Here is a 26,217-nt window from a genome sequence, read left to right on the forward strand (position 1 = left end):
TTGCAGGCATGAGCTACTGGTGCCTGGCAATATCTTGTTTTAACTTGTGGTTCTCTTGTGACATTGATGTGGAATGATTTTTCATAATTACTTACCATGTGTGACTTTTGTGGGGGGTACTAGAGATTAAACCACCACCTCATGCTTGCTAGGAAAGATCTCTACCACTGGAGCCATGCCTCCAACCCACCTTCTGCCCAAGTTTTAATTGGTTTGCTTTTTATCATTGGATTTGGAGAGTTCTTTGTATAATTTATACATGTTTTTATCATTCTTTGTTTAACATTTCTACATTGGGCTTGACTTTAATTCTTAATAAAATCTTTCATCAAACAAAATGGCATTTTTTGTTTTGTATCATTTTATTTTATGGATCCTGGGGCTTAAACCCTGGGCCTGGACATAGTTCTTGAGCGTTTGTGGTGCAGACTACTGTTGTACCAATTTTGTCACAGCTCTACTTTCAGCTTTCTGTGGTTAATTGGAGATAAGAGTCTCATGGAACTTTCTTGCTGACTTAGCTCCATACTGTGGTCCTCAAATCTGGCTAGAATTATTGAATTAATTTTTGTGCCAGTAATGGAGCTTCAACTCAGGTCCTCCAGTTCTCAATTTGCTTTTTCACTCAAGGCTAGCACTCTGCCACCTGAACCACACACCCACTATTGTCGTTTTGCTGGATGAATAGAGATAAGAGTCTCATGGACTTTCCTGGCATACACTGTGATCCTCAGATCTCAACCTCCTGAGTATCTGAGATTACAAGTGTGAGCTAATAAGTACCTGGATAGTGTTTAATGAAGTTTATCAGTTAAAGTTTGGGAGCTGTACCTGAGACAGCACTGCCAAGGTCACTTAGTCAAAAAGTCATCTTGTGATACCCCCTAGGAGTTGATTCATGAGCAGGTGTCTGTTCTGCTGTGAGGTTTTTTGTTTGCAAAGTGTGTGTGTGTGTGTGTGTGTGTGTGTGTGTGTGTGTGTGTATGTATGTGTGTTTGTGTATGTATATGTGTATGTGAGAGACAGAGACAGAGAGACAGAGAAAGAGAGATACTTGAGGAAACATGTTTATCCGTTCCTTCCTCAATACCTACAGGGAGGTGGCAGACACCCCTCAGGTCCTGGACCTGCTGTTCACAAGGTGAGCGCCAACTCCAACCACATGGGAGCCCTCACCTGCAGTGGCAGCCTTGGCAATGGAGCTGGCAAGTGGGGTGCTCACAGAAACTCGCACGTTGGCACTTGCCAGTGGGTGGAGAACCACGCAGGGAAGTCACAGTGTGGCACCATGCAGGGTCCCGTCCAGGGCTGTGAACCCTGCTCTGTGACTCTGCTTCTCTGAGGCTGCAGACAAAGCAGTGTGTCTGCTTGGCCAGAGGGAGGCGATTATCTCTGCGAGGAGGGACCCAACTAGGTGTGGACAGAGCAGGGCTGGTGGGGCAGAGGAAGGGCGTCTGGACTCCCAGGATCATCAGGCAGCAGTGGCTTGTGCGCATCGTGGCACATAGGAAGAAGCTCCAGGGGAAGGTTTGATTTCCAGGCCCTGAGTGGAGTGGAGAGAGAAGAGTGGGGAGCTGCCGGCTGCCCCGGGCTGGCCAGTGACGCTCAAATCCTCACCAGGTTCAGCACTTGTGAAGCGCCCACGGGACCCTCTGGACAGACGGACACCCTCGCTAACTCCCGCAAGGATGTCATCCTTTGGGACCAGCTCTGTCAGTGAGTGGGCTTTGATCTCCTTGGGTTGTTTTGAGCAGGGGTAGAGGCTGGGACTCAGGGCTGAGCCCCCCTGTCTATCCACTCTCCCCTCCCCCCTGGTACATCCACCATCTGCACAGCCTTTGCCATGCGGGCTTCTGCCAGCATACCATGATTCCCATAGTAGTGGCAGGTTCATAGGTCCTAGGTCACAGCCCTCAGCAGGTGTGAGGAGTGTGTGTCAAAGTGCAGGGCCATCCTGTGGCACCCACACACCGAAGGAGAACAGTGTGGATGTAGCCAGACCACGCAGTGAGGCTCATGGGGAATGAGGCAGCAGACTCCCCACAGAGGTGCAGCAGAACCCTATGCGTACCAGGCTAGACAACAGGCCGTGTTGCTGACCAGCTTGTAGAGGCCAAGGGGAGAGAGGCAGGCAGAAGGGTTTCGAAGGTACAGAGGAAGACATTGCTGCTGCCCCAGCATTTGGTCGTGGATCTCTCCCTTGAGTTTCTCTTCAGGCCTTTCCCGGGCCAGCCTGCCACTGGTGCCACAGCCCCAAGGTGCTGGTGTTGGGTGTGCTGGTCTCTGCAAGGACCGCCACCATCACAGGGGCGAGAGGGAGACCAGCGGCCATGCTGGCCTGGAGTCCGAGTCTGCTCCCCACCCATGTGTCCCTAGTGCCATCACGTGCCTCCTGGGCTCCTGGCTGGACTTGCATCCGGAGGACTTCCTGGCCCCCGCACAGCTTCCCTGCCTCCAGTGCCTCCTGACTCACCTGAGGCTGCATATGCCGGACTCTGACATGGAGCGCCATGTCTCCCATGTCCTGGCCCAGCTGCAGATGGAGACACCAAGCCAGGACGGAGCTACGTGTGTGGAGCCTGGGCCTGAGACACAGCCCGTGCAGGGGTGGAAGGGGCAGGGCAGCCCTGGGAGGAGGCTCCCAAACCCGCCATGGACCAGCAGCCAGAGGAGCCTGGGGCCCACTGTGGGCTCAGGAGGGAGGTTGAGCTCCATCAGAGACTGTGGACATCAGCTCAGGGGAGGAGCAGCATGGGGTTCCCAGGCGGAGGCTCCTGCGGCCTCGAATGTGGCCTGCAGTCCTGGGGGAGCCAAAGCCCCCTGTGTGGAGGAAGAGCCAGCTTCCACGTCAGCTCTGGGGCCGAGTCCTGATGGGGCCAGAGCAGCCAGGGGAGAAGCAGAGTCACCTGCCAGCTTGACTTCAGCGCTCAGCGCCCAGGGAGCAGCAGCGGCCGGAGCTCAGCTGGAGCCCCATTACCCCATGCCCAATGTGGAGGAAACAGCAGTGTCTGCTGAGGAGATGGAGCCATGGGACAGCTTGGCTCCCGTGCTGGGGTCCCAGCGAGCAGCAGAACCTGTTGCTGGGGAGGAGCCAGTGTCCATCTCCACTCCAGGTCCTGAACAAGCCAACTTCAGTGCAGACCCGCAGATGCTTCTGCACTTGGCTGAGCTGCTTTCCCTCTTTGGAGCGCCAGCTGTACTGCTCTCGCTGGTGGCAATGTTAGCTGTTGTGGGTGGTCAGAGAAGTAGGCTCTATGGCTCTGGAGGGCAGTGATGACGGAGCTCCACCGAGGAGCACTGACAGCGAGCCGTGTGCCACCTCGGCTGCCGGTCTCCCTCCCCGAGAAGCCAGCTTCAGAGCTAAGCAGGAGATGTTTGTCACCCTGGTCCAAATCCTGTTTCTTGCAGGAGGAGCATTTAGGGGGCTTTTTTATCTAGGGAACTAATGGTGGGTTTTTGTGCAGTAAGAGCACTAGGCCCTTGCTCAGACTCCGGTCCATTGTGCCCCTTGGCTGAGGGGCACAGCACTTCGCTTGCAGACAGGGAGCCCAGCTTCACCACAGCCCCATGTCTTAATCTCCAAGGAGTAGCCTCCATTGGGGAGCTGGATGTGCTTGTCACCTTCACAGGAGCACCACCTCTGCTGCTCTTTGTCATCGGAATACCCACTCTGTAGCGCTATGTGGGGAGTACACTAGGTGCTTATGCACAGTCCCAGCCATCTGCCAACTTGGCTGTGGTGCACAGCGGTCATGGAGCACCAGCCTCCAGGGCTGCCGCAGAGCCACCTGTCACCTCGGCTCCACGAGTCAGAGCTTCATCCAGGCTTCAGGGTGGAGCTGGAGGTTTATCTGCTCTTGCTGAGCATGATTGCTCTGGACCTAACACCAGTTGTTCCCCTGTGTGTTGGAGCATGTGCTGTGCCTACTAGAAGGAAGGGCACCCCAAAGACCAGCAGGGAGTGCTGAGGCAGAGCCAGCCTCTACTTGTGCTGGTCTTTTCGGTCCCACCCAAGTCAGCTTCAGTGCAGAGCTGGAGCCGCTGCTTCTCTTGGCTGTGCAGCTCTTTATGGTAGGAGAACCAGATGGGCTGATTTGCTGGTGGGACTCCTGACACTCTGGAGATGCCTGGTGAGAGCACTAGGCTCTTGTGCCACATGTCTTCCACCATGTCTCCCGTGCCCAGTGCAGACGGAGCCCCAGTGAGGAGCACTGACAGCGAGCCGTGTGCCACCTCGGCTCCCGTTCTCACCCCCGGAGAAGCCCGCTTCAGAGCTGAACTGGGGTTATTTGCACCCTGACTCTGGTCCAGTTTCTGTTAGGAAGACCAGCTGGGGTGCTCTCTGTTCTAGGGATAGTTACCACACTACTCTGTGTGGTGAGAGCAGTAGGTGCTTGTGCACAATCTGAGCCATCTGCTAACATGGCCATGCTGCACAGCGGTCATGGAGCACCAGCCTCCAGGGCTGCCGCAGAGCCACCTGTCACCTTGGCTCCAGGGGTCAGTCCTAGAGAACCAGGCTCCTGGGCGGAGCTTTGGGTCCCTCTGCTCTTGGCCATTATGATTTCCCTGGTGCCAACCCCAGCTCTGGCACTGTGTGTTGGAGGAGCTGCAGCACTGGAGCTCAGGCCTGAGGACCCAGCAGTCTCTGGGTGTGAGAGCATCTCGTCCCACCTAGATGCCAGTGGTGTGCGTCCAGACCCCACCAGCTCCCAATGCTGAGATGGAGGCCCCTTGCAGCTCAGCTCTGCTGCTCCATGGGGAGTGAGCACCAGGCACCAGTGCTTCCATCGAGCCCGCAGTCCTCACCGGGAGCACTCTTCCAACTTGGCTCCCTCTGCTTCCTGGGAATCGGAGCCAGATCAAGTATCATTTCCGGCCCAAGAAGCTTGCCATCCTCCCGTGTTGCCCAGACAGTGTGGGCAGAGTGGAGATGCCTCTGGTCCTCTCTGTCCTTCCCCGCTGGGTGGCAGCGCTGGGCTGGGCAGAGCTGGGTATGTTGGGGTTGGGTTTCCGGTAACTTCTGCTTTCTGGGCCCCTGCTTCCTTCCACTGGGGCCATGGTTTGTGGCCCCATCCGAGCTCCAGCATGCCTAGCACTTGTTGTGTAGGAGCACTTGCTGAAGTGTAACCCTGAAGAGGAGCTGAGACCCTTCCCCTCCAGGAGTTGTGCGGAATCAAGCACTGGGCCAGACACAGGGGCAGCCAGGGCGCAGCCCACCCTGTGGTCCAGTGGACCTGTGGAGCTGCATTGCTCATTAGGCAGGCACCTGCTGTGCACCCATGGCTGTCCAGGCCAGTCTTGGGATAGGCCTCGTCCTAGGGCTAGGTCCTGTGCAAGTTGGCCAGGAGACAGACATGAGGTGGCTGGGCCAGGGTTCAAAGGGGTGGCCTGGGATGTGCCGGTCTCTGGGAGGACTCAGAAGACTTAGGGAAAACAGTGCTCTCCTTGCCCACCTTGGAATCCTGATGGTCCCTTGGGGGCTGGGTGGAATGGAGGGTCATCCCCGTAGACCCAGAGCCTCCCAGTGGCTGCAGTGTCTTCCTCCGTGCTCTGAGCTCCATGCCCTGCTGTGGGCTCGGATACGGGCCTGGGCCTGGGACTGTGGAGTGTGTGTGACGGGACCAGGTGACCTCGGCGCTCTTCCCCAGGAGCTGTTGCAGAAGGCAGTGCCCAGCCTCTGCCTGGGCTACATCTGGTCCCAGAGGCACAGCAGGTTGAGGAGCACTTGGCCCCCACCATCCAGGCCACCCAGGCCCACGTTAACAACGTGTGTTCCTGCACAATCACCACCTGTGTTGAATTCCTCAGCACGAAGGAGCCAGACAGGGCGCAGGTGGTGGCACCTCGGATCCAGGAGGCCATGGTATGCTGCAGGCTGTGCTGCCCAGGGCCTCTCCCTCTCCCTGTGCCTTTCTCCTGTGTGGGTGTGGGCAGTGTGGTCACCGGCCTGTGTGGAGCTCAGATCCTCCTGGCCAGGCCCGGGCTTCCCAGCCCCAGCCTCTCTCAGGCCCCTCCTTGGCTGGCTGCTCTCTGGGTTCTGCCACTCAGCCAGTGGCGGAGGCCAAATCTTCTGGGGTGGCAGGAGTCCCTGCTCAAGTTCTTCCACTCCGGCAGGCCTCTCTCAGCCAGGCCTCTGCCCAAGGGCCAAGGCAGGAGGTGGCCGCAGTGCCAGGCAAGGCTCAGGCAATCTCCCTCCCCAGGATGCAGAGCCCTGCAGAACTTCTCACTGCACGCCATGGTCTCTAGCCTGCAGATGGCAGCCATCCTCTGCCTGGACAGGACTTGGCCGGAGATCTGCAGGTGGGCCTCTGACTCCTCGGAAGATGCTTTGGGACCACACAGGGCAGCCATCGCCCACTTCAAACTCTGGCCTACAAGGTGGGCTGTGGAAGCCGGCTGGGCTGTGCTATCTTGGCTCAGCTAGGGCAGTCCTCGTCGTGCGTATGGCAGTTCCTTTCCGCCTGATTCTCCCGACACAGAATGGGTGCACAGGCACACGGGCACACGCACACACGCGGGCACAGGAGCTGTGTAGGGTATCTGGTGGCCACACATCTCTTTCCAGTTGAGCAGAGCAGAGCTGCCTGGTGGGTTGGGTGGCACAGCATTGTGCCAGAGTGGCAAATCCCCTCCCGGCCTGTAAAACCCTTTGGAGCCTCTTGTGTGGGCTTATGGGAGGCTGGCCTTCACACAAAATGAATTCCAACTGCCTCCCCTCCCCCTCCCAACTGTCACCTTCTCTCTGCCCCTCCTGCAGATCCAGGTTGCTTTCATTTCCCAAGCTGGCAGGCAGGATTTCTGCAGTAAAAAAGGACTCCAAGAGCAGAGAGCTGCTGAGAAAGGTATAGAGGAGAAGGGGAAGGCAGAGGACAGAGGAGGATGGGCGCTCACGCGGGAATCAGCGCCCTGCTGCTGGGGTGTGTGAAGCGTGGCTTGCTCTTCTCTTGGGGAGGAAGGCAAAGGAGGATTCTGTGAGGCCCTTATGCAGGTCGGGCCCGTGGAGCCCTAGCAGCCTGTGGGGATGGGATGCTGTGGGGCAACACAGGGTGGTCCTCGGAAGCAAGTAGCCCAGGACTGGGGACTGCTCCTCCCCGAGGGCCCCAGCATTACACTGGTTGCCAAATATGCTGTAGGCCCGGGGTATGTGGCAGCCCTTCCCAAACCATGCTGGGCTGACTCCGGGATGCCTCCAACTGGCTCAAGGTACTCTCCAGAAGAGGCCTGCTGTGACGAGGGGCTTTCAGGGCTGCCCGTGGGGCACCTAGGGCCCTCTGTGCTCTGTGCAAACCTCCAGACCCAGCATGACCACCTGCAAGCACTGCGGGGCTCTGAGGTCTTGGTGGGAGCAGAGGCTCACACACTCACATGCTCACATGTTCACACACGAGCTGAAAGGTCTTACCACAAGTGGCCCCTGTGGACTGCCCAGGGCCCGCTACCTCATGCCTCGAGGCCTACTTCCTCCTAAGCCAACAGCACATCTGAGTATTGCCGATCAAAGCTAGGCTGGCAGTCAAATCTGTGAGCTGAACTCTCCAAAATGGGAAAGGGAGCCGTGGCTCAAGGGCTAGAGCTCCAGCTCCAAGCTTCAGAGGTCAAGGACCACACAGGCCCTGCCATCTATCCCTAGAACTGAAAGAACCCTAGGCAAAGAGACCCCAAAAGAACAAAAAGAGGGAGGGCAGCTCCCTGGGCATCGTTGCTGACTCTCTGGCTGCTTCCATGGGAAGTGCAGCAGAAGGCACAGCCTCCTCCACGGGCACCTGCTGTGCACGAGTGGGCCCTGGGAACCTCCCGGCCCAGCTGCACAGAGGCAGTTTCCTGCCCTGGCCCATAAGCAGGCGCTGGCCAGAGAGGGGAAGATGTTCCAGGGGTCTGGATCCCAACCCTACTCGCTGAGGAGAGCCAGGATCTGGGGTCAGGAAGGACTCTGGAAGTCCATGGCGTTCTCCCTTCAGGCTCATCTCATCTAAGGACTCTTACACATTGACAAGCTAGCAGAGTGGACTCTGTTCAGAGGCTGCAGGGCCCCTTCCCCTGCTGCCCTCAGGGCACTGGACAGGCCACCAGCTCTGTCTGGACCTCACTTTTCCCCTTTACTAACAGAAAGATGCAGAGCGGCTGGCACTGAGCTTCCAGGCTGGGCTTTTGAGCTGCCAAGGAGAAAGAAATGAATGTGGCTGAGTTCTGAGGAGGTCCTGGCCCCACATGCCAGTCAGGCCAGCAGCACTGGTGGCAGGCAGGCAGGCAGACACACAGGGAGCAGGCAGGCAGGTAGTCCAGAGACCCCGAGTTCCCCAGCCCCTTCAGGAAAACCTTGCAGGAGAGGGAGCAGGCAGAGGGGAGGCCAGGTCCCCAGGTGAGATCCCACAGCAGTGAGTGCTGGAGCAGAGCTTAGGCCAGACTTGGCCTGCCAGGAGTGGGTGCTGGGGCTGTCCAGTGGCCATGTCAGTCCCAAAGGGAAGACACTCACGGTAGAAAGGAGGACAGTACAGAGCCCTCACCAACACCAGCCTCCAGCCTGGCAGGAGACTTGCAAGTTTGCTGGGAAGGAGAAGCAGCTAAAGCAGGTTCTAGAAGATGGCAAAAGATGGTGGGTGACTCAGACCTAGGCCAGGTTGCCTGAGAAAGAACTGGTGCAGCCCGGCCTGGCTCTGTTCACCTTCAACCTCACTCCCAACGGTGCCCAAGGAGAGGGAGGACTCTCACCTGGGCAGAGGAGGAGCCTGGGGAGCTAGCTGGCTGGCAGTGGGGAAGGAGGAAGTGGAGGCAGCAGAGCAGGGCTTGGCAGGGTGTAGAGGAAGGGGGTGGGCAGAGGTGGCCTAGGTCACTTTGGGATCTGCATAGGCCAGTCGAGGATTTGACCTGGGGCTGTTTCCAGTCCCAGGCAGTGTGAAGGGACTCTAGACAAAAGTGGCCTGAAGTTCCCCAGGACACTGTGCTGTGCAAAGCCGTGAGGGGCTGAGGGCTGGCTGAGAAGCCCTGGGGACTGGGACAGGGGTGGGCCCTGGCCTTTAACCTTCCTCCACCCAAGCCAACAGGTGCTGACCACGTCATCGTTGTCTACCTGGGCAGCTTCCTGATGGCCCTCAGGATGCTGGACGCTGCATATCAGGACGTCCAGGAGGCTAGTAGCCAGGGCCAGATGGGGCCTGGTGATGCAGGAGAAAGTCCCCTGGGAGTCCTGAGCTCTGGCCCTCCTGACAGCCCCAAGGCCATCCTCCAATTCAGGCCTCACCTCTTCTGATCAGGTGCCGCCCAGGGCTGCCTGCCCTCAGTGCTGTGCACAGAGCGCCCAGCTGGGCTTTCAAGGTCCCTGCATCCCTGCCCCCGGAGGACGCAGGGACCAAGCCAAGCCAGGCTTTCCTAGGACAAGCGACCTGTGGCCCAAGAGAGGCCTTTTCACCTGAATCCCCAAACTCTCTCCTAGCCTCAGTGGTGCTAGACCACATCGTCCCTGAACCTGACCTCACTCCGGGTGTCCAGGGCTCCTCTGAACGAGGCCCTGCTCCAGCGTGTGCACGCAGGATCCCCTGTCCAGCGGAGGGCCTGGCCGGAGGTTGGAAGGGAAGAGGGACCCCATTCTAACTCCATTGTCCTCTGCCTTTTAGGAAAGAATGGTGTCCAGGTAATGAATGAAGGTGAGTGGCAGCTGCCAGACAGGACAGGGTGGGTGGGGAGCTGCCTGGAGGTCCAGTCAGTCCTGCACAGCTGCCCTTTGTGCATGGGTGCGATGGATAGAGAGAGTATGTTTCACTCCCAGGCATGGTGGGTTTGGGTGGCATGTGGGACAGCTCCCTGGGCAGGACGGTGAGGCCACGGCTGTGAGATCCCGCAGAGGCCTGGGGGTCCTCAGTGGAGGGTTGGGTGGCAGAGCACGCAGAGGAGGTGGGTCCCTCCCCAGCCAGCCCAGCCCTGTCCCTGCCCTGGTGCTCTCCCTAGCCAGGAGAATAAGATCATGAGAAGCTGCAACACCCTTGCAACTATTCTCACCTTGGAGCCGATGAGGCCTTTCTTGCCTGGTTCAGGGGCCTGGAGTGGCTGAGTGAGGATGCCAGGTAGGTTGGCAGACACGGAGGCATGAGAGGAACCGGCCCAAGATGGGGTGCAGAGGGCCTGAGGCGTGTCCCTTTAGGTGTGTGGAATCCACAGAGTCTCTGGGCGTCATGATGTGGGGTGGTCGCCAGGCTCTCAAGTTCAGGCCAACTCTGGCAGGGAACTGAGCATGACACTTGGTCACCTGACCACCACCTCTTGTCTTAGCCACACGCTGTCCTGTGCACTAAAGCCCCAGAGGCAGACTGACAGTAGCAGCCTTCCTGGCAAGAAGCGCTCAGGCATTGGGAAGCCCAGGAAGAAGTAAGTGGCTGGGCCCTGGAGGGCAGGGGCCAGGGAAGACTCTGGGCTGGGATGCCGCAGCCAACAGGTGTTGCTGACTTGTGCGCTGACAGCAGCCCTGGGGCTGGGCTCAGCGGCCTCGGCTCTCTGGGCCTCACTGTCCTCCCCTGACGTGTGTCTGGGATCCATCCCTCTGGTAGGGGTCAGGTTTGGGAAAGTGGAGATGGACTGACAGGCTCAGTCACCTATCAGGCAAGTGCCCCACACCCTCCAGGGATTCAGACATGCCCATCACCCGGGAGGTCAGGGCTTCACCCTCTTCAGCAGGAAGACAAGATTCCAGACCCTACCATCCACCATGTGTTCAAAATGGTGCCAGCCAGACCTGGTCTTCCTCTTGGGAGGCAGGTGATGGGGTTTTGGTGGGGGGTGTTAGAATCGAACCCGAGACCCCCCAGCGACCCCCAGGAACCATGACCAATACAAACAGCAAAAGAGTAGTTTATTTGCGAGCTTGAGCCTGGACTCACAATCATCACCAACACAGCAGGTCCGAGTTGTGACTCCCGACCACATGTTCAGTAGGGTTCTTATAGGGTTTCCAGCAAATAGGAGGGGTTTAAGGTTTGTGGGCTTCTACATAATTGGTCAGCATTTCGTCCGCAAGTTTTGGGTTGCCCTGACCCTGCAGCTGCTTCTACCAGCTGACCATCCCATCCATTTTCCAGTAACTGGGTTGTTTCTCAACCCTTATCTAACTGGTGTGATTTGAGCCTCAAAACATAACTTCCTTTCCTCCTTCCCTCCTTCCCTCCGTCTCTCTCTCTTCCTTCCTTCCTTCCTTCCTTCCTTCCTTCCTTCCTTCCTTCCTTCCTTCCTTCCTTCCTTCCTTTCTTCCTTCCTTTCCTTCCTTCCCTCCTTCCCTCCTTCCTTCCCTCCTTCCCTCCGTCCCTCCTTTCTTCCCTCCTTCCCTCTTCCTTCCTTCCTTCCTTCCTTCCTTCCTTCCTTCCTTCCTTCCTTCCTTCCTTCCTTCCTTCCACCCTTCCTTTCCTTCCTTTCCTTCCTTCCTTCCTTTCCTTCCCATAGGTCGACGCTTGGCGCGCCCTGGCCTCTGCCGCCGCCTCTCCAGATTGTGCAGGAATAATTCGCAGGTGACAGGGGCAGTGTGGGCAGGAAACCTCCCATCTCCCTGCTCATCACCCGCTCCCCCTGCGGGGTGTGCCTCTGTGTGTGTGCGTGCCTCTGTGTGTGTGTGTGTGTGTGTGTGTGTGTGTGTGTGTGTGTGTGTGTGTGTGTGTGTGTGTGTGCGTGCCTCTGTGTGTGTGTGTGTGGTCAGTGGTGTCTGGGTATTTGAGTCGGGTGTGTGGCCATGAGTGACTTGTAGTTGTCTGGATGCCACTTGAACTGCCCCTCCTTGGTTCTCCTCCAGCATGGTCCTGACCCGTCCACAGACACGGACGAGGCCGGCGGGGCAGAGTTCCTCCAGGCAGGCACACTGGAGGAGCAGGTGGAGCGCTTGGTGCCTGCCCAATTGCTGGAGGACTCCATGTTTATCCACGCCTTCCTCAATACCTACAGGGAGGTGGCAGACACCCCGCAGGTCCTGGACCTGCTGTTCACAAGGTGAGCGCCAACTCCAATCGCATGGGAGCCCTCACCTGCAGTGGCAGCCTTGCAAATGGAGCTGGCAAGTGGGTGCTCACAGAAACTCGTTGGTTGGCGCTTGCCAGTGCTGGAGAATCACACAGGGAGGTCAGGCTGGCACCATTCAGGGTCCTGTCCAGGGCTGTGGGCCCTGCTCTGTGACTCTGCTTCTCTGAGGCCACAGACAAAGCAGTGTGTCTGCTTGGCCAGAGGGAAACAATTCTCTCTGGGTGGAGGGACCCAACCAAGGTGTGGACAGAGCAGGGCTGGCGGGGCAGAGGAAGGGCGTCTGGGCTCCCAGGATCATCAGGCAGCAGCGGCTTGTGCGCATCGTGGCACATAGGAAGGAGCTCCAGGGGAAGGTTTGATTTCCAGGCCCTGAGCAGAGTGGAGAGAGAAGAGCGGGGAGGTGCCAGCTGCCCCGGGCTGGCCAGTGACACTCAAATCCTCACCAGGTTCAGCACTTGTGAAGCGCCCATGTGCCCCTCCGGACAGACAGACACCCTCGCCCACTCCTGCGAGGATGTCATCCCTCGGGACCAGCTCTGTCAGTGAGTGGGCTTTGGTCTCCTTGGAGGGCGCGTGGCTCCACAGTGGTGACAAATGTGTGTGTGTTGGGGCGCAGGAGGGACGGCTGGGCCAACTCCGGAGCCCTCACCTCTTGTGCTTATCCCTAGAACTTGAGCTGTGGGGCTTCTTCTGGAGCAGGCGGAAGAAAGCAGGTTGATGGTGGTGAGGGGGGGTTGGTTTGAGCAGGGGTAGAGGGTGGGACTCAGGGCTGAGACCCCCACTCCCACCACCATGTCCATCCATCGTCCACAGAGCCTGAGCCATGCAGGCTTTTCCCAGCACACTATGAGCCCCACAGTAGGGCCAGGGTCATCTGTGCTTGGTCATAGCCCTCAGCAGGTGTGAGGCGTGTGTGTCAAAGTGCAGGGCCATGCTGTGGCACCCACACACAGAAGGAGAGCCGTGTGGATGTAGCCAGACCACACAGTGGGGCCCATGGGGAATAAGGCAGCAGACTCTGCACAGAGGTCCACCAGAACCCTATGCGTGCCAGGCTGGACAATAAGCTGTGTTGCTGACCATGTGTAGAGGCCCAGGGGAGCGAGGAGGAAGGGGCTGCAAGGTGCAGAGGAGGACAGAGCTGCTGGCCCAGCATTTGGCCATGGATCTCTCCCTTGAGTTTCTCTTCAGGCCTTTCCTGGGCCAGCCTGCCACTGGTGCCACAGCCCCAAGGTGCTGGTGTTGGGTGTGCTGGTCTCTGCAAGGACTGCCACCATCACAGTGGTGAGAGGGAGACCAGGGGCCATGCTGGCCTGGAGTCCGAGTCTGCTCCCCACCCATGTGTCCCTAGTGCCATCACGTGCCTCCTGGGCTCCTGGCTGGACTTGCATCCAGAGGACTTCCTGGCCCCCGCACAGCTTCCCTGCCTCCAGCGCCTCCTGACTCAACTGAGGCTGCATATGCCGGACTCTGACATGGAGCGCCATGTCTCCCATGTGCTGGCGTAGCTGCGGATGGAGACACCAGTCAGGACGAAGCTATGTGTGTGGAACCTGGGCCTGAGACACAGCCCGTGCAGGGGTGGAAGGGGCAGGGCAGCCCTGGGAGGAGGCTCCCAGATTCCATGGGCCAGCAGCCAGAGGAGCCTGAGGCCCACCGTGGGCTCAGAAGGGAGGTTGAGCAGTGGGGTGTGTGGTTTCCCACGCTGGGAACATTGCCTCTGTCCCAAGTTCCTGCCTAAGGCCTCAGGTCTGATATGGCACTTTTAATTTGGAATTTAAAAGATATAGAAAACTTAAAGCCTTTGTTACTTATTCATCCCGAGGTCCTCAGAAGCCACAAACACAGAAACACACACACACACACCACAAGCGCAACTACATGCATGAAGTATGGACCTGAGACACTATCTTTTACCGCGGTGCGGGGCTGGGAAGATAAGCACAAAGAGCAGGTAACATTTTACCTTTTAAATGTGAAACTTGAGAAGCATAGCCGAGCAATGCAGAGCCTTTCAGGTCGGGAGTTGCTCTTGAGGTCCTGCTGGCCTCCCCGGGGCACATGCGTGTGAGAATTCTGTCTTTGACCAGAGGGATGGGAAAGGCAACTTAGATCTAAGCCAGTGACCAAACGCAGATGCATACAAGGTGGTACGTGAGCCACAGAAGTTGGCCCGAGGATGGGAATGGCACCATGGAGCCCGCTGTCAGGGGACGGCTCGGCCCAGCACCTTCTCTTGGGGGGTCATCAGCCTTCTCTTGCCTTCTTAGGCCCACCGCTTCCACTAAGCCATGACAAGTGGCCGATCCTGAGACACATCTGGAATGGTGTTTCAACCCATTCTATGGGGGTGAAGGAAACTACCCTGTACTCCTCAGGCGATAACCCTTGACCTTCCAGCTATAGGGGCAGTAACCTGTAGGTTGTGGCCTCAGCCCCTTCTCAGCCTGTCCATCTTTCCCATTGATGACCCGTGTACAGCTGAGTACCTGTGTGTGCACACTCTTGTCAGGGTACTACAGGGACTGAGGCCCGAGCCCAGTCTGGAGCCCAATGCTCTGGTTCCACCCAGCATCCTCTGTGGCAGCGTGCATGGCAGACACCGAGTGGCATGTAGTGTGGGCCGAGGGGTCACCTTCACACAGCTGTGCCTTCAGAAAGCTACACACCTCCACTTGTTTCCTTGCTGCTCTCGTCTGGGTCTGCTTCTCCATCCTGGACATCCTTGGGATGGAACGCTGCTGTTCAGTGACTTCCAACAATAATGACATTTATCCTCCACTGCAGAGCTGGCCGTGTTTGTGGTCAGGAAGGGACAGGCCTGTCCTCTGTGCCAAGTTCCCCCATTGCAGGACCCAGTGGTATAAAGGGCAGCTGAGTGAGGAACCAGCAGGCTCCCCCAGCCCCGCGAGCGAGCTGTTCAGCAGCTGTAAGAGTAGACCCCAGACATGAAGACCCTGCTCCTGAGCTTCGGCCTGGGCCTCGTTGCTGTCCTGCAGGCTCAGACCCTTCCGACTGTGGTGGAGGAGGAGCTGGATATGAGCCTCAGATGGGGAAAGGCACTGAGACAGCTGGTGGAAGACCCCATTTCTCCCTTGGACCCCTTCCCTAAGGGAATGTGAGATGCAACATTGGGTGTCTGGTCCAAGCTGGCCCACAGTACAGCAGGGGTGGGAGGTGGGCATGCCCCTCACTCTTCCCTCTCCCCTGGGACTGAAGGAGCCTGCTCTCGGGTGGGCCTGGTGAGAAGGATCGGTAATTTGGGGACGAGGAGGGAGATTAGCTAATGTCTCTGGTCTGCAGACCTTGGAGGCCAAAGTACATTTTGGGACTCCAGAGCAGGGAAGAACGCAAGCCCAGAAGCTCTTCCCAGACCGCGACGGACGGGCGCTTTCCCCAGGTGTCAGGATTTTGGTATTTGAAGGCCACAGCATCGAGCAAGAGGATTCTAGAGAGCATCCTCAGGTGCCCCCCTGGAGGGAGGCCTTCTGCAAGTCAAGTCCGCTTTCCAGTGAGTGCTGCTGGCTGTGTAGCCAGTGACCTGCTTGGCCTTCCTTTGCCCCACAGGAGAGCTTGAAGCCGGGTGGGGGCAAGAAGATGGCGCTTGGAACCCCATCTCAGCCCCGGGGACCCTTGGCATCTGAACCACTGAGGTGGCTTTGGGTCAGGAGGTGCTGGGGAAGGTGGGGGGGGCCTCACGGGAACTGTGGGTTGTATGTGGGTGGCGCCTGCTTTCTCTTTGATGGGGAAGTGCCTGTTGGCCAGACCCCCTGGGGAGAGAGTTTCACTCTCAGACCCAATCAGAGTTTGTTGACCTGTTTCGTGAACTCTAGGATTTATAGCCCTTCCAGAACATTTCTGCTTGGAACCCAACGAGTGTGGGACTTGCAGAATGACCAGGAGAAGGTATCAGACACGAGGGAGTAGGCTTGTCGGGTACTGTATAAAATCTGAATTCACACATGGTTCTCGCTCTGTGAGGCTCATAGCTCCGTGACTTCCCACCTGGATGGGTCACACCTATAAACACAATATCCGTGGGTCTCCCTCCTGTGTGAACCCCATCTGGGAGGGCTTCTCCCAGACAGCCATGACCGTGTGCTGTAGTCCTGGGATCCAGCCCTTAGACGGCACCAACCTTGGCAGTGACCTTGGACTTGTTTATCTGTTTTTCCCTCTTACGATTGGAGTTTTCCCCCACGATACCGTGTGCCCATGAAGACACAGCTGTCTGTGTTTCCAGCGATGGAGATGACCTGGACGGGGTGAGGGTTAGCCAGCAGACCCATCACAACAAGTGACATCTGATGTCCAAGTAGAATCCTACTAGAGGCAGGGTGAGTGGAGGAGAGCCCACTGTACTGTGCAAGGAGTTGTGGCCTCTCTGGAGCCTGGGGAGCTGCCACGTAGTACAGAGAGATGAATGTTACCTGAACCTGAAATATGGTAAAGCCTGCTCCTCCTCCTCGGGCCTGGCCCCTCCCTGGCCTGCTGTGGGTGTGGACCATGGCTGCCCCCACCAGAGGAACCCTGTATCAGGGCAGCCTTGTTCACTGAGCTTCTATCTTCCAGGATTGTGGGCCAGTGCCGGGAAATGAGCACCATCCTAAAGAAAACTGATGAGCAAATACACAGCCTGTGAGTTGAGGGGCCTTTGAGGGCCCCCACCCCCGAATCAACCCCTGTGACAATGGGGGTGAGCAACCCCTTGTGACTTGAGACCTTTTCTCACCTTCTGGTTCCTATTATATTTCCACTACACTCACATGACACAAACACCAGACCTGTGTGATGGGATTGTCTCCAGAAGTTACCGGATCGTCCTGGCTTTCCCCTGGGCTATCGCTGGGTTCCGGGCAGGGTTGGGAACAGGGCTCCCGAGCAGTTCCCTGCACAGTGTATTTGTCTTTCCTGGGCTGAGCTGCTTCCCGCAGTCTCTGCCGGTCAGTTGTATGCCCCCAGACCCGCCTTTGATTTGCTGCTTTCACACGTGTTCACCTCTCAGGTTTGTCGGGCCCGTGGGAAGCAAGGACCAAGCGAACTGTGGGAACATTGTGTCAGGGAATCCTGGGCATTGGAAAGGGTGGCGATGCTAGAGCATAGGCCATCTTGAATCCTTGCTGCAGGATCAGGTACTAACTGTGTCTTTGTCCTGCAGATGGTGACAAGTATGTAGTGTGCATCATTAAGTCATGTGTGGAGGACCACTTGGTTCTTTATTGTGTGGGCAAGCTGGCTGGATATCGGATCCAAATAGCAAAACTTGTGGGTGAGTCATGCTGTTCAGTGGTCCCTCTCTCTGCCTTTGCCTCCAGTCCACTTCTTCCCCAGGGAAAGTTTCCAGAATCCAAGTCTAGGTATCTGTCCTGGAAGGCAGGAGGGAGTTACTACTGTGGGCAGAGAGGTTCAGGTGTGATCACATGATCAGCTAGGAGTCAAGGAGCAAACATTGCAGTGTGGGTCGTGAGCAGCTTTCCTGAGGGGGCGGGTCCCAGCAGGAGAGAGGCACAAAAATGGGGAGAGAGGGCTGTATGCAGAGGGCACCTCCAGGCACACTGTGGGTGTCAGTGCCCTTTGTACCAGAGATCAAGGTCCTGGAACCTCCTGCACTTTTCCTAAGCTCAGGAGAAAACATGTGTGAGCAGGGAGCAGAGGGAAGGCGCGGTGCCCCGAGCCCCACCAACGGGTGCCGGCTCCTCCAGGGCGCATTGGTCCTGCCACCCCTCCTGCCCTGGGTGAGGCATAGGTGTGCTGAACGGAGAGTGGCCCTGTGTCCCAGCTCAGCTGCCGTGGACTGTGGTGGGACTGTCACCTGGTGGTCCTTGCCTAGCCAGGCTCCAGGCCCACCCCCAGGCCCCTGCCTGGGGCCTCCCCCAGCCCAGCCTGCTCAGTCCTGCAGGCTGGGGTGATATGCCAACAGTCACTCACGCTCCTGTCTCCGCCATCCTCACCTGCAGGCACCGACCCTGACTTCAACCAGGAAGCTCTGGAGGACTTTGAGAATGTCACAGGAGCCAGAGGTCTCAACACAGAGAACATCGTCATTCCCAAACAAAGAGGTAGGAAAGAGGCCCCCGCCTAGTGGGGCCTCCCCATGGAGGAAAGGCCACTGCGTCACTTCGCGGGGTAAGGCCGCCTCCCATGCTGACTGTCCCTACTGGGGTCATGGGAGATGCTGGTGATGGAGGAACTGGGGGTCTTGAGTGAGCTGCCGGGGTCTGAATCTTGTTTTTCTTTCTCTGACAGAAACCTGCTCTCCAGAGAGTGATTAGGGTAAGAGGTGAGTTTCCGAGGACATTGAGAATCCAGTGCTGGGTGTTGATGGGGTTTCGAGAGACCCTGAGGTCTGTCCTCCCTCCCCTGAGCCTCCCTGGGCAAGAGAGCCCACCTTTCCCAGCAGGAGTGGGCCCTGCTCCTGCGGGACTCCCTGCCACGAGCACTCAGCTCAGGTTTCCTTCGGGAATGTCCTACATAAATGAGGCAGCCATGCTGAAGGACCTCAGCGTCCCTGAACCCCTTGTGGCTGTGATCCTTGACAGTTGGTGGCTCAGACGCTTGCCATGGTCACCTGCCCAGCAGAACAGGGCCAGACTCTCACGGCCGCCCCATCCTGCTTTGCCAGGGCACTGGTATGAGGCCAGCTGTCCCCTCTTCACACATGGCAAGGAGGCAGCCTGAGATAAGAACGCCCTCAAGAGCCCAGCGTTCCCTTTCCTGCTGCCCTGGCCTCCTCACATCATGACCTCACAGACCCCTCTCCTTTCCAGGTCTCAGGCTGCAGAGCAGCTGGGGCAGCACTGCGTTGAGCCTGTCTTAGTGGACAGGGAAAGACCCCGTCCTGGGCCCAGCTGTCACCACCACCTGCTTCCCCCTGCCCTCACCCCCACCCCTTCTCAATAAAGAGCTTCAGCAGTGCTTGGTGCTCCTGTGTGTCTGTGGGTTCCCTCTGTGGGCTCTTGGGGGGGGGGAGTTTCTGAGAGTGGGGGATGGGGTGAGAGAGAATTCAGCCTCATCCTGTTCTGTGACGGGGCACAGAACGGAAGTGGAAAAGGCTGGCTGCAGCGGTGGGAGCCACTCGCTGTATTTGAGGGTCTCCCTGGGTACCTCCCTCAGCTATGCCACCCTGAGGCCCTGGGAGTAGGGAGCACTAAGCCACAGTGCCACACAACTAAGACTTGTGTGACCTGGGACAGACTGGAGCTTTGAGTTGGAACAGCCACCTGCACTATTGTTGTTGGCACCAATCCTGGGTCGACTGGCTGGGCACTGAGGTGTCCTAGGGCACCAGTCCTGGGTGGATAGGCTGGGTGCTGGGTGCCCCAGTCCACTGCTCCTGGGTGGACAGGCTGGGCACTGGGGTGACCCAGGGCACTGATCCTGGGTGGACAGGCTGGGCATTGGGGTATCCCAGGGCACTGATCCTGGGTAGACAGGCTGGGCACTGGGTTGGCTCATGGCAGTGATCCTGGGTGGACAGGCTGGGCACTGGGTGCCCCAGGGCGCTGATCCTAGGTGGACAGGCTTGGCACTGGGGTGCCCCCGGGCACCGATCCTGGGTGGACAGGCTGGGCAGTGAGTGTCTCAGTGCACTGATCCTGAGTGGACAGGCTGGGCGCTGGGTACCCCAGGGCAGTGATCCTGGGTGGACAGGCTGGGCGCTGGGTGCCCCCGGGCACCGATCCTGGGTGGACAGGCTGGGCAGTGAGTGTCTCAGTGCACTGATCCTGGGTGGACAGGCTGGATGCTGGGTATCCCAGGGCACTGAACCTGGGTGGACAGGCTGGGCATTGGGGTATCCCAGGGAACTGCTCCTGGGTGGACAGGCTGGGCACTGTGGTGGCCCAGGGCACTGATCCTTGGTGGACAGTCTGAGCAGTAGGGTGGCCCAGGGCACTGATCCTAGGTAGATAGGCTGGGTGCCCCAGTCCACTGCTCCTGGGTGGACAGGCTGGGCGCTGGGTGCCCCAGGGCACCGATCCTGGGTGGACAGGCTGGGCAGTGAGTGTCTCAGTGCACCGATCCTGGGTGGACAGGCTGGATGCTGGGTGTTCCAGGGCACCGATCCTGGGTGGACAGGCTGGGCATTGGGGTGTCCCAGGGCACTGATCCTTGGTGGACAGTCTGAGCTGTAGGGTGGCCCAGGGCACTGATCCTAGGTGAATAGGCTGGGTGCTGGGTACCCCAGTCCACTGCTCCTGGGTGGACAGGCTGGGCGCTGGGTGCCCCAGGGCACCGATCCTGGGTGGACAGGCTGGGCAGTGAGTGTCTCAGTGCACTGATCCTGGGTGGACAGGCTGGATGCTGGGTGTTCCAGGGCACCGATCCTGGGTGGACAGGCTGGGCATTGGGGTGTCCCAGGGCACTGATCCTTGGTGGACTGGCTGGGTGCTGGGTGTCCCAGGGGAGTGACCCTGGGTGGATGGGCTGGGCAATGGAGTGACCCAGGGCAGTGATTCTGGGTGGACAGGCTGGGTGATGGGTGTCCCAGGGCACCGATCCTGGGTGGACAGGCTGGGCATTGGCGTGTCCCAGGGCAGTGACCCTGGGTGGACAGGCTGGGCTCTGGGTGTCCCAGGGCAGTGACCCTGGGTGGACAGGCTGGGCTCTGGGTGTCCCAGGGCACTGAACCTGGGTGGACAGGCTGGATGCTGGGTATCCCAGGGCAGTGACCCTGGGTGGACAGGCTGGATGCTGGGTGTTCCAGGGCACCGATCCTGGGTGGACAGGCTGGGCATTGGGGTGTCCCAGGGCACTGATCCTTGGTGGACTGGCTGGGTGCTGGGTGTCCCAGGGGAGTGACCCTGGGTGGATGGGCTGGGCAATGGAGTGACCCAGGGCAGTGATTCTGGGTGGACAGGCTGGGTGATGGGTGTCCCAGGGCACCGATCCTGGGTGGACAGGCTGGGCATTGGCGTGTCCCAGGGCAGTGACCCTGGGTGGACAGGCTGGGCTCTGGGTGTCCCAGGGCAGTGACCCTGGGTGGACAGGCTGGGCTCTGGGTGTCCCAGGGCACTGAACCTGGGTGGACAGGCTGGATGCTGGGTATCCCAGGGCAGTGACCCTGGGTGGACAGGCTGGGCTCTGGGTGTCCCAGGGCACTGAAACTGGGTGGACAGGCTGGGCACTGGGGCATCCCAGGGCAGTGACCCTGGGTGGACAGGCTGGATGCTGGGTATCCCAGGGCACTGAACCTGGGTGGACAGGCTGGGTACTGGGGCATCCCAGGGCAGTGATCCTGGGTGGACAGGCTAGGCACTGGGGTGCCTCAGGGCAGTGATCCTGGGTGGACAGGCTGGGCGCTGGGGTGCCCTAGGGCACAGCAGTGTGTGAGCAGGGCATAGCACACGCTTCAGCTAACTAGGGAGGCAGATCCCACTCTTAGCTTCCCAGCAGGGCCTGGCACAGGCATTGACACTGCCCTGTAGGTGGCAGCTAGGGATTCTCTCCTAAGTCCAGTGGGGCTCAAAGTGAAATAAGGATATGAGTCAAACTGGCACCATATTGACCATGAGGTAGATGATAGGAATTGGGTTTAACTGATGCCATCTTGTCTTCCTGGTAGAGTCAGGGAAGCTCCACCCTCAGCCTGAATTCTTAGAGGCAGGGGCAGGGACTTGGATGATAGGTTACTGGAACTGTCAGTCCCATGCCTTGAGTTCATGAGACCCTCAAGTTTCCTGTGACCCTGCCCCCTGCCCCTGTCCCTAATTAGGCCTGGTCCAACCCAGACACCACTATGCCATGCTTCGTGTTTCCAGCTCCCCTCTGGTCAGCTCTCCATTGGAGCTGATCTGGTTTATTGGTATTGTTTTTCTGTTCTTTCTTTCCTCTCCTGTCCTATGGCTGTTTTCTAACAGTGTTAAGTATAGTTGAGGGTCTTCAGGTCTTTGTGACAGGAGTCCACCCGTAGCCGTCGGCTCTCCAATAAAGACCCCCAGATGGACCTCTCAAAGTGTGGCTTCTCTGTTTTCTCATGACTGAATTCGAGTATAACAGAAGTACTGCCTGAGCCACTTGATCTTGTGGTGTCTGGAAGATGGACATGAGAGGGAATGTGTCAGCCTGCACAATGGCTGTCTAATTATTACAGATGAGCTGGGAGCCCAGCTGACGAGCTGCCACCGCTGACGCCTGGGTAATGTCCTCTCACTATCATTCTAGTCTGGACTATTGCAGTATCTTTCCAATTGCTTGTGTATTCTACTCACCCCCATGTCCATTCTCAGTATAGAACCTGTAGTGACCTTCTAAAAGTCTGTCATGTCCTGACTCTGTCAGAGCTCCCAGCCCCAGCATCTCCTCATTTTACTCAGGGAAAGGACCGAAGTACCATGGTGGCCCGGAGCCCATCTAAATCAGTCCCACCCCCTCCGTACTCCATCAAAGCCCCGAGCACCTCCCCATTCCACTCAGGGAAGGACTAATGTCCTTGCAGTAGCCAGGAGCCCACCCTCGTCAGGCCTGCCCGCTCTGTGTTCTACCCAGAGAGGGCAGCCTTCTACCCTGCAGTCTGTTCCTGGCACGCCCCGGCTCCCTCTCCCCTCTGGAACTGCTCCGTGGGCCTCTCCCAGCTGACTCCTCCTCCACCTGACTCTCATGGCTCATTTCCCCCACTATCTTCAACTCCAGGTGCAAATGTCAACTTGGGGAGGTGACGTGTGCCATTCCCTGAAAATACAAACACCCCCTCTTGCCTCAACCTTCCCTGTCCACTTTGTTCCCTTTGCTTTTTCCTCATCACACTTGTGACCTTTCAGAATAATTTGTAATTATATCCATCAGTGTTCAGTCAGGAGGCAGGACCACACAGTAGACAGAACAGGGAGCGTGTGTGTGGTGAACACTTGAACACTTGCCAGCACCCGTGTAAGGAGGACAATGGAGAACAGCCCAGGCTGCCGGAGAGCAGCTGAGGAAGGACTGACCGGGGCTGAGACCCCTCCGCAAGGCTCAGGCCCCGCCTCTTTGGTGTGCTTGGGCTCAGGGGTGGCGGGCGTTCTCTGGGCTGCCTGGGGAAGAGCTGTAATGGACAGTGCACACAGCTGGTGGGGAAGGCGGGTGGCCAGACAAGCAGGAAGCCTCCCTTCCCTTCCAGATATGGTGACCTGGGGCTGGAGAGCCCCAAGACTCGCTGGGAGCCCACTAGTGGAGTGTCAAGAGGAAGCCACGTGCTGGGGCCACTGAGCCAACATAGAGAGCTCACGATGTCCCCTACTTGTGACACTGGTCATTACACAGCAGGAGGATGGAAAAGAAAGAGCTGGAAGCATCCTGGGACTGGAGGGGAAGGCCCTGCTTCTGGATCTCTAATAAAAGTTATATTCATACTGTGAACAGAAGAAAAGTGCCAACGAATTCTCCTCCATTATTATAGAGCAGGCAATGAAGGGTGTGCTTGGAGTTAAAGGCAAGAGCTTAATATGCGACATCACAGTTCACTCAAGCATTTTGTGTATTTTTCTCTTTTTTTTTGCCTCTAGAATGTGAATTCCAGGACAGCAGAACATTAGGTTTGCTTCCTTCCCTGATGAGTTCCTGTGTCTAGAAGAGTGCTTGGCCTGTAGAGACTGTGCAAATGTCATTGAACATATGGGTAGATATTTTATTCCTTCAGAGCATCCACAGTATCTCATCTAAGGGAAATTTTGACTTTGATCAGACCACTGTTGGCAACATTTGCAATTAAAGTATTATAATTATTGGATACTATGAATGCTGCCAGTTCATAGATACAGAAAGTCTTTCCATCTCTTCTTCTGTGTGTGTGTGTGTGTGTGTGTGTGTGTGTGTGTGTGTGTGTGTGTGTGTGTGTGTGTGTGTGTGTGTGTGTGTGTGCCTCCCAGTCAGAGCTTGAACTCAGGGCCTTGATGCTGTCCTTGATCTTTTTTGCTCAAGGCTTGTACTCTCACTTGAGCCACAGCTCCACTTCCTTTTTTTTTTTTTTAGTGATTGGCGATGAGTTATGGACTTTGCTGCCCAGGCTGGCTTCAAACCACAATTCTCAGAACTCAGCCTTCTGAGTAGCTAGGATTACAGGTCAATTTTTCCATTTTTATAGTATCTTCTTCAACTTTCTTCTTCAATGTTTTATAGTTTTCATTGTAGATACCTTTCCTCCTTGGTTTATTTCCAGATATTTAGTTTACTTAGTTACTGAGGCTATTGTGAATAGAATTATTCTCTCAATTTCTTCCCCAGCTTTAATTAATGGAATATTTTGATTTTTGTGTCATGATATGTGGCTTAGGGTGTTTATCAGATCTAAGAGTTTGATTTGGAATCTTTTTTTTTTTTGGGTCCGGTCATGGGGCCTGAACTCTGGGCCTGGGCGCTGTCCCTCAGCTCTTCAGCTCAAGGCTAGCGCTCTACCACTTGAGCCACAGCGCCACTTCCAGCTTTTTTCTTTTTGCTTATGTGGTGCTGAGGAATCAAACCCAGGGCCTCATGCATGCAAGGCAAGCGCTCTACCACTGAGCCACCTTCCCAGCCCTTGATTTGGAATCTTTAGGTATTGGGTCATATCTTCAAGTAGGATAATTTGACTCCTTCCCTACTTGGGTACTTTTTTCTTTCTCTTGTCTAATTGTGCTAGATAAGAACTCTAGTACTATATTGAATAGGAGTGGAGAGAGTGGACATTCTTGTCTCATTCTTAACTTTAGAGGAAATTATTTAATTCTTCCTTGTTTAGTATGAATTTGGCTATAATATGCAACTTTTATTATACTGAGGTACTTCTATTCTAAAATTTTATCATAAAAAGATGTTAAATATTATCAAGGCTTGTCTTCTTTAATCAAGATGATCATATGAGCCTTGTCTTTGATTCTGTTTATGTGCTGTATTGTGTTTTTGGATTTATGTGTGTTGAACCATCCTGGCATTCGTGGAATGACATAAACTTGATTATGGTATATAATGTTTTCAATGTGTTATTGAATTTTGTTTGCAGTTATTTTAATGAGAAATTTTTCATTCATGTCTATCAAAGAGATTGATCTATAATGCTATTTTTGGTGTCCTTTTCTAGTTTTGGAATGAGTGTAATACTTGCTTCATGAAATGTTTGGTAGTGTTACTTCTCTTTTTATTTCATGGAAAAGCTTGACATCTATTCGTGCTTCTTTTAAGTGCTGGTAGAATTCAGTAGTGAGTACCCTGGGTTCTGACATTTTCTTTGTTAGGAGACATTTTATTACTGCTTACTGTAGACTATTTAAGAGATTTATATCCTCTTGGTTCAATTTCAGTAGATCAAGTGCATCTAAATATATGGCGCTCTTCCCTCTTTCCCCCTGCTTTTTTTTTTTTTAAGGTGCGATTGTCCCTCAAACACCATATCTAATGCTTTAGATCATCAGCTAGTGTTCTACCAATTTAGTCACATCTCCAACCTCCTCCCTTCTTTTAGTTGAATTGGCTAAGAATTTATCAGTCATATGTACTTAATGCCAACTTTTTGTTTCATTGATTCTATAAGTTGTTGAACCTCTATTTAATTGACATCGTCCTTCTTTTTTTGTGGTATTGGGCTTCATTCTTGCTAGGCTGATGTTTTACCACTTGAGCATGCATTTTGCTGGCAATTTTAGAGATGGAGTCTAGAAAACTTCTTAGCCTGGAGTGGCCTGGAATAAAAATCCTCCAGGTCTCTGGGTCTAAGTGTGCTTGTTGGAGACAGGGTTGAAAATTCATGACTCCTTCCTTTAGTGAACAAATATTCATGACCCCAAACATGTGGCTGGGAGCTCTTCAATAAAGTCCAGATAAAATTGCGGGCCACATGGTCAAGCTTCTACTCTTGGAGAACATAAAGGGGGACTGAAGAGTTGAGCAATGGCCACAGGTTGGAAAAGGCAAAGCAGCGGCATCTGGGAGGGCTCTCAACAAGCGTGGCTGGCCTCGGAGCAGAATGGGCAGGGGGGAGGGACGTTGATCCGCAGTGTGGGCTGGGGCCTGCCCCGAGCTGGTGACATCTCAGCAGACCCAGATCGATGCCCATTCCCAGGAGGCTCAGGGTGAGGCACGGGAGGGAAGTGAGAGGACTCCATGGACACAGGGCTGGGGCTCTAGGGAGCCGGGGGTGGGGGCTGTCTGTGGTTCAGAAGCTCAGCCCCTTCCTCAGTGACGTGAGGTGAGACACAGTTCCCCAGGGAACAGGGCCCAGGCGGGACGTGGGTGGCCAGAGGGTGTGTTGGAGGGGAGGGTGAGGAAGCCAGGGCC

At 56.4% G+C, this 26,217-nt stretch overlaps 2 protein-coding genes across 5 annotated transcripts; both read left to right on the forward strand.

The window, feature by feature from the left end:
• Positions 1-6,741: 6,741 nt before the first annotated feature.
• LOC138822255 (ral guanine nucleotide dissociation stimulator-like) lies at positions 6,742-13,976 on the forward strand. 3 transcript variants are annotated; one of them, XR_011370387.1, is made up of 8 exons: positions 6,742-6,845; positions 9,615-9,644; positions 9,946-10,061; positions 10,267-10,362; positions 11,428-11,492; positions 11,771-11,964; positions 12,441-12,536; positions 13,346-13,976. XR_011370387.1 is itself a non-coding variant. In XM_070014947.1 (7 exons), the coding sequence occupies exons 5-7, from the start codon at positions 11,888-11,890 to the stop codon at positions 13,500-13,502; spliced, it is 330 nt and encodes a 109-aa protein (XP_069871048.1). In that variant the 5' UTR covers positions 6,742-6,845; positions 9,615-9,644; positions 10,267-10,362; positions 11,428-11,492; positions 11,771-11,887; the 3' UTR covers positions 13,503-13,976. The 3 variants fall into 3 exon arrangements, 1 of the variants encoding a protein (XP_069871048.1); XR_011370386.1 differs by lacking the exon at positions 9,946-10,061 and adding an exon at positions 12,663-12,707; XM_070014947.1 differs by lacking the exon at positions 9,946-10,061.
• A 1,734-nt stretch (positions 13,977-15,710) lies between these two features.
• Positions 15,711-18,838, forward strand: LOC138822257 (lipocalin-1-like). Of its 2 annotated transcripts, XM_070014949.1 has the most exons (7): positions 15,711-15,900; positions 16,185-16,331; positions 16,567-16,632; positions 17,153-17,263; positions 17,952-18,053; positions 18,241-18,274; positions 18,762-18,838. In XM_070014949.1, the coding sequence occupies exons 3-6, from the start codon at positions 16,614-16,616 to the stop codon at positions 18,264-18,266; spliced, it is 258 nt and encodes an 85-aa protein (XP_069871050.1). In that variant the 5' UTR covers positions 15,711-15,900; positions 16,185-16,331; positions 16,567-16,613; the 3' UTR covers positions 18,267-18,274; positions 18,762-18,838. The 2 variants fall into 2 exon arrangements, with proteins under 2 accessions (XP_069871050.1, XP_069871049.1); XM_070014948.1 differs by having other exon boundaries at positions 15,711-16,331.
• The last annotated feature ends 7,379 nt before the right edge of the window (positions 18,839-26,217 follow it).

Source organism: Dipodomys merriami, unplaced genomic scaffold (assembly GCF_024711535.1).
Source record: "Dipodomys merriami isolate MVZ:Mamm:240054 unplaced genomic scaffold, mDipMer1.0.p SCAF_11, whole genome shotgun sequence".
Taxonomy (NCBI): Eukaryota; Metazoa; Chordata; class Mammalia; order Rodentia; family Heteromyidae; genus Dipodomys; species Dipodomys merriami.

What these genes read in the sequence shown, in the direction of transcription:
- LOC138822255 (XM_070014947.1), top strand. Translation starts at nt 11,888, where the DNA reads ATGTTTATCCACGCCTTCCTCAATACCTACAGGGAGGTGGCAGACACC. An exon ending in CTGGACCTGCTGTTCACAAG is followed by an intron (nt 11,965 to 12,440) that starts GTGAGCGCCAAC and finishes AATCCTCACCAG; the next exon opens with GTTCAGCACTTGTGAAGCGC. An exon ending in CCTCGGGACCAGCTCTGTCA is followed by an intron (nt 12,537 to 13,345) that starts GTGAGTGGGCTT and finishes ATGTGTCCCTAG; the next exon opens with TGCCATCACGTGCCTCCTGG.
- LOC138822257 (XM_070014948.1), top strand. An exon ending in CCAAATAGCAAAACTTGTGG is followed by an intron (nt 17,264 to 17,951) that starts GTGAGTCATGCT and finishes CCTCACCTGCAG; the next exon opens with GCACCGACCCTGACTTCAAC. An exon ending in CGTCATTCCCAAACAAAGAG is followed by an intron (nt 18,054 to 18,240) that starts GTAGGAAAGAGG and finishes TTTCTCTGACAG; the next exon opens with AAACCTGCTCTCCAGAGAGT.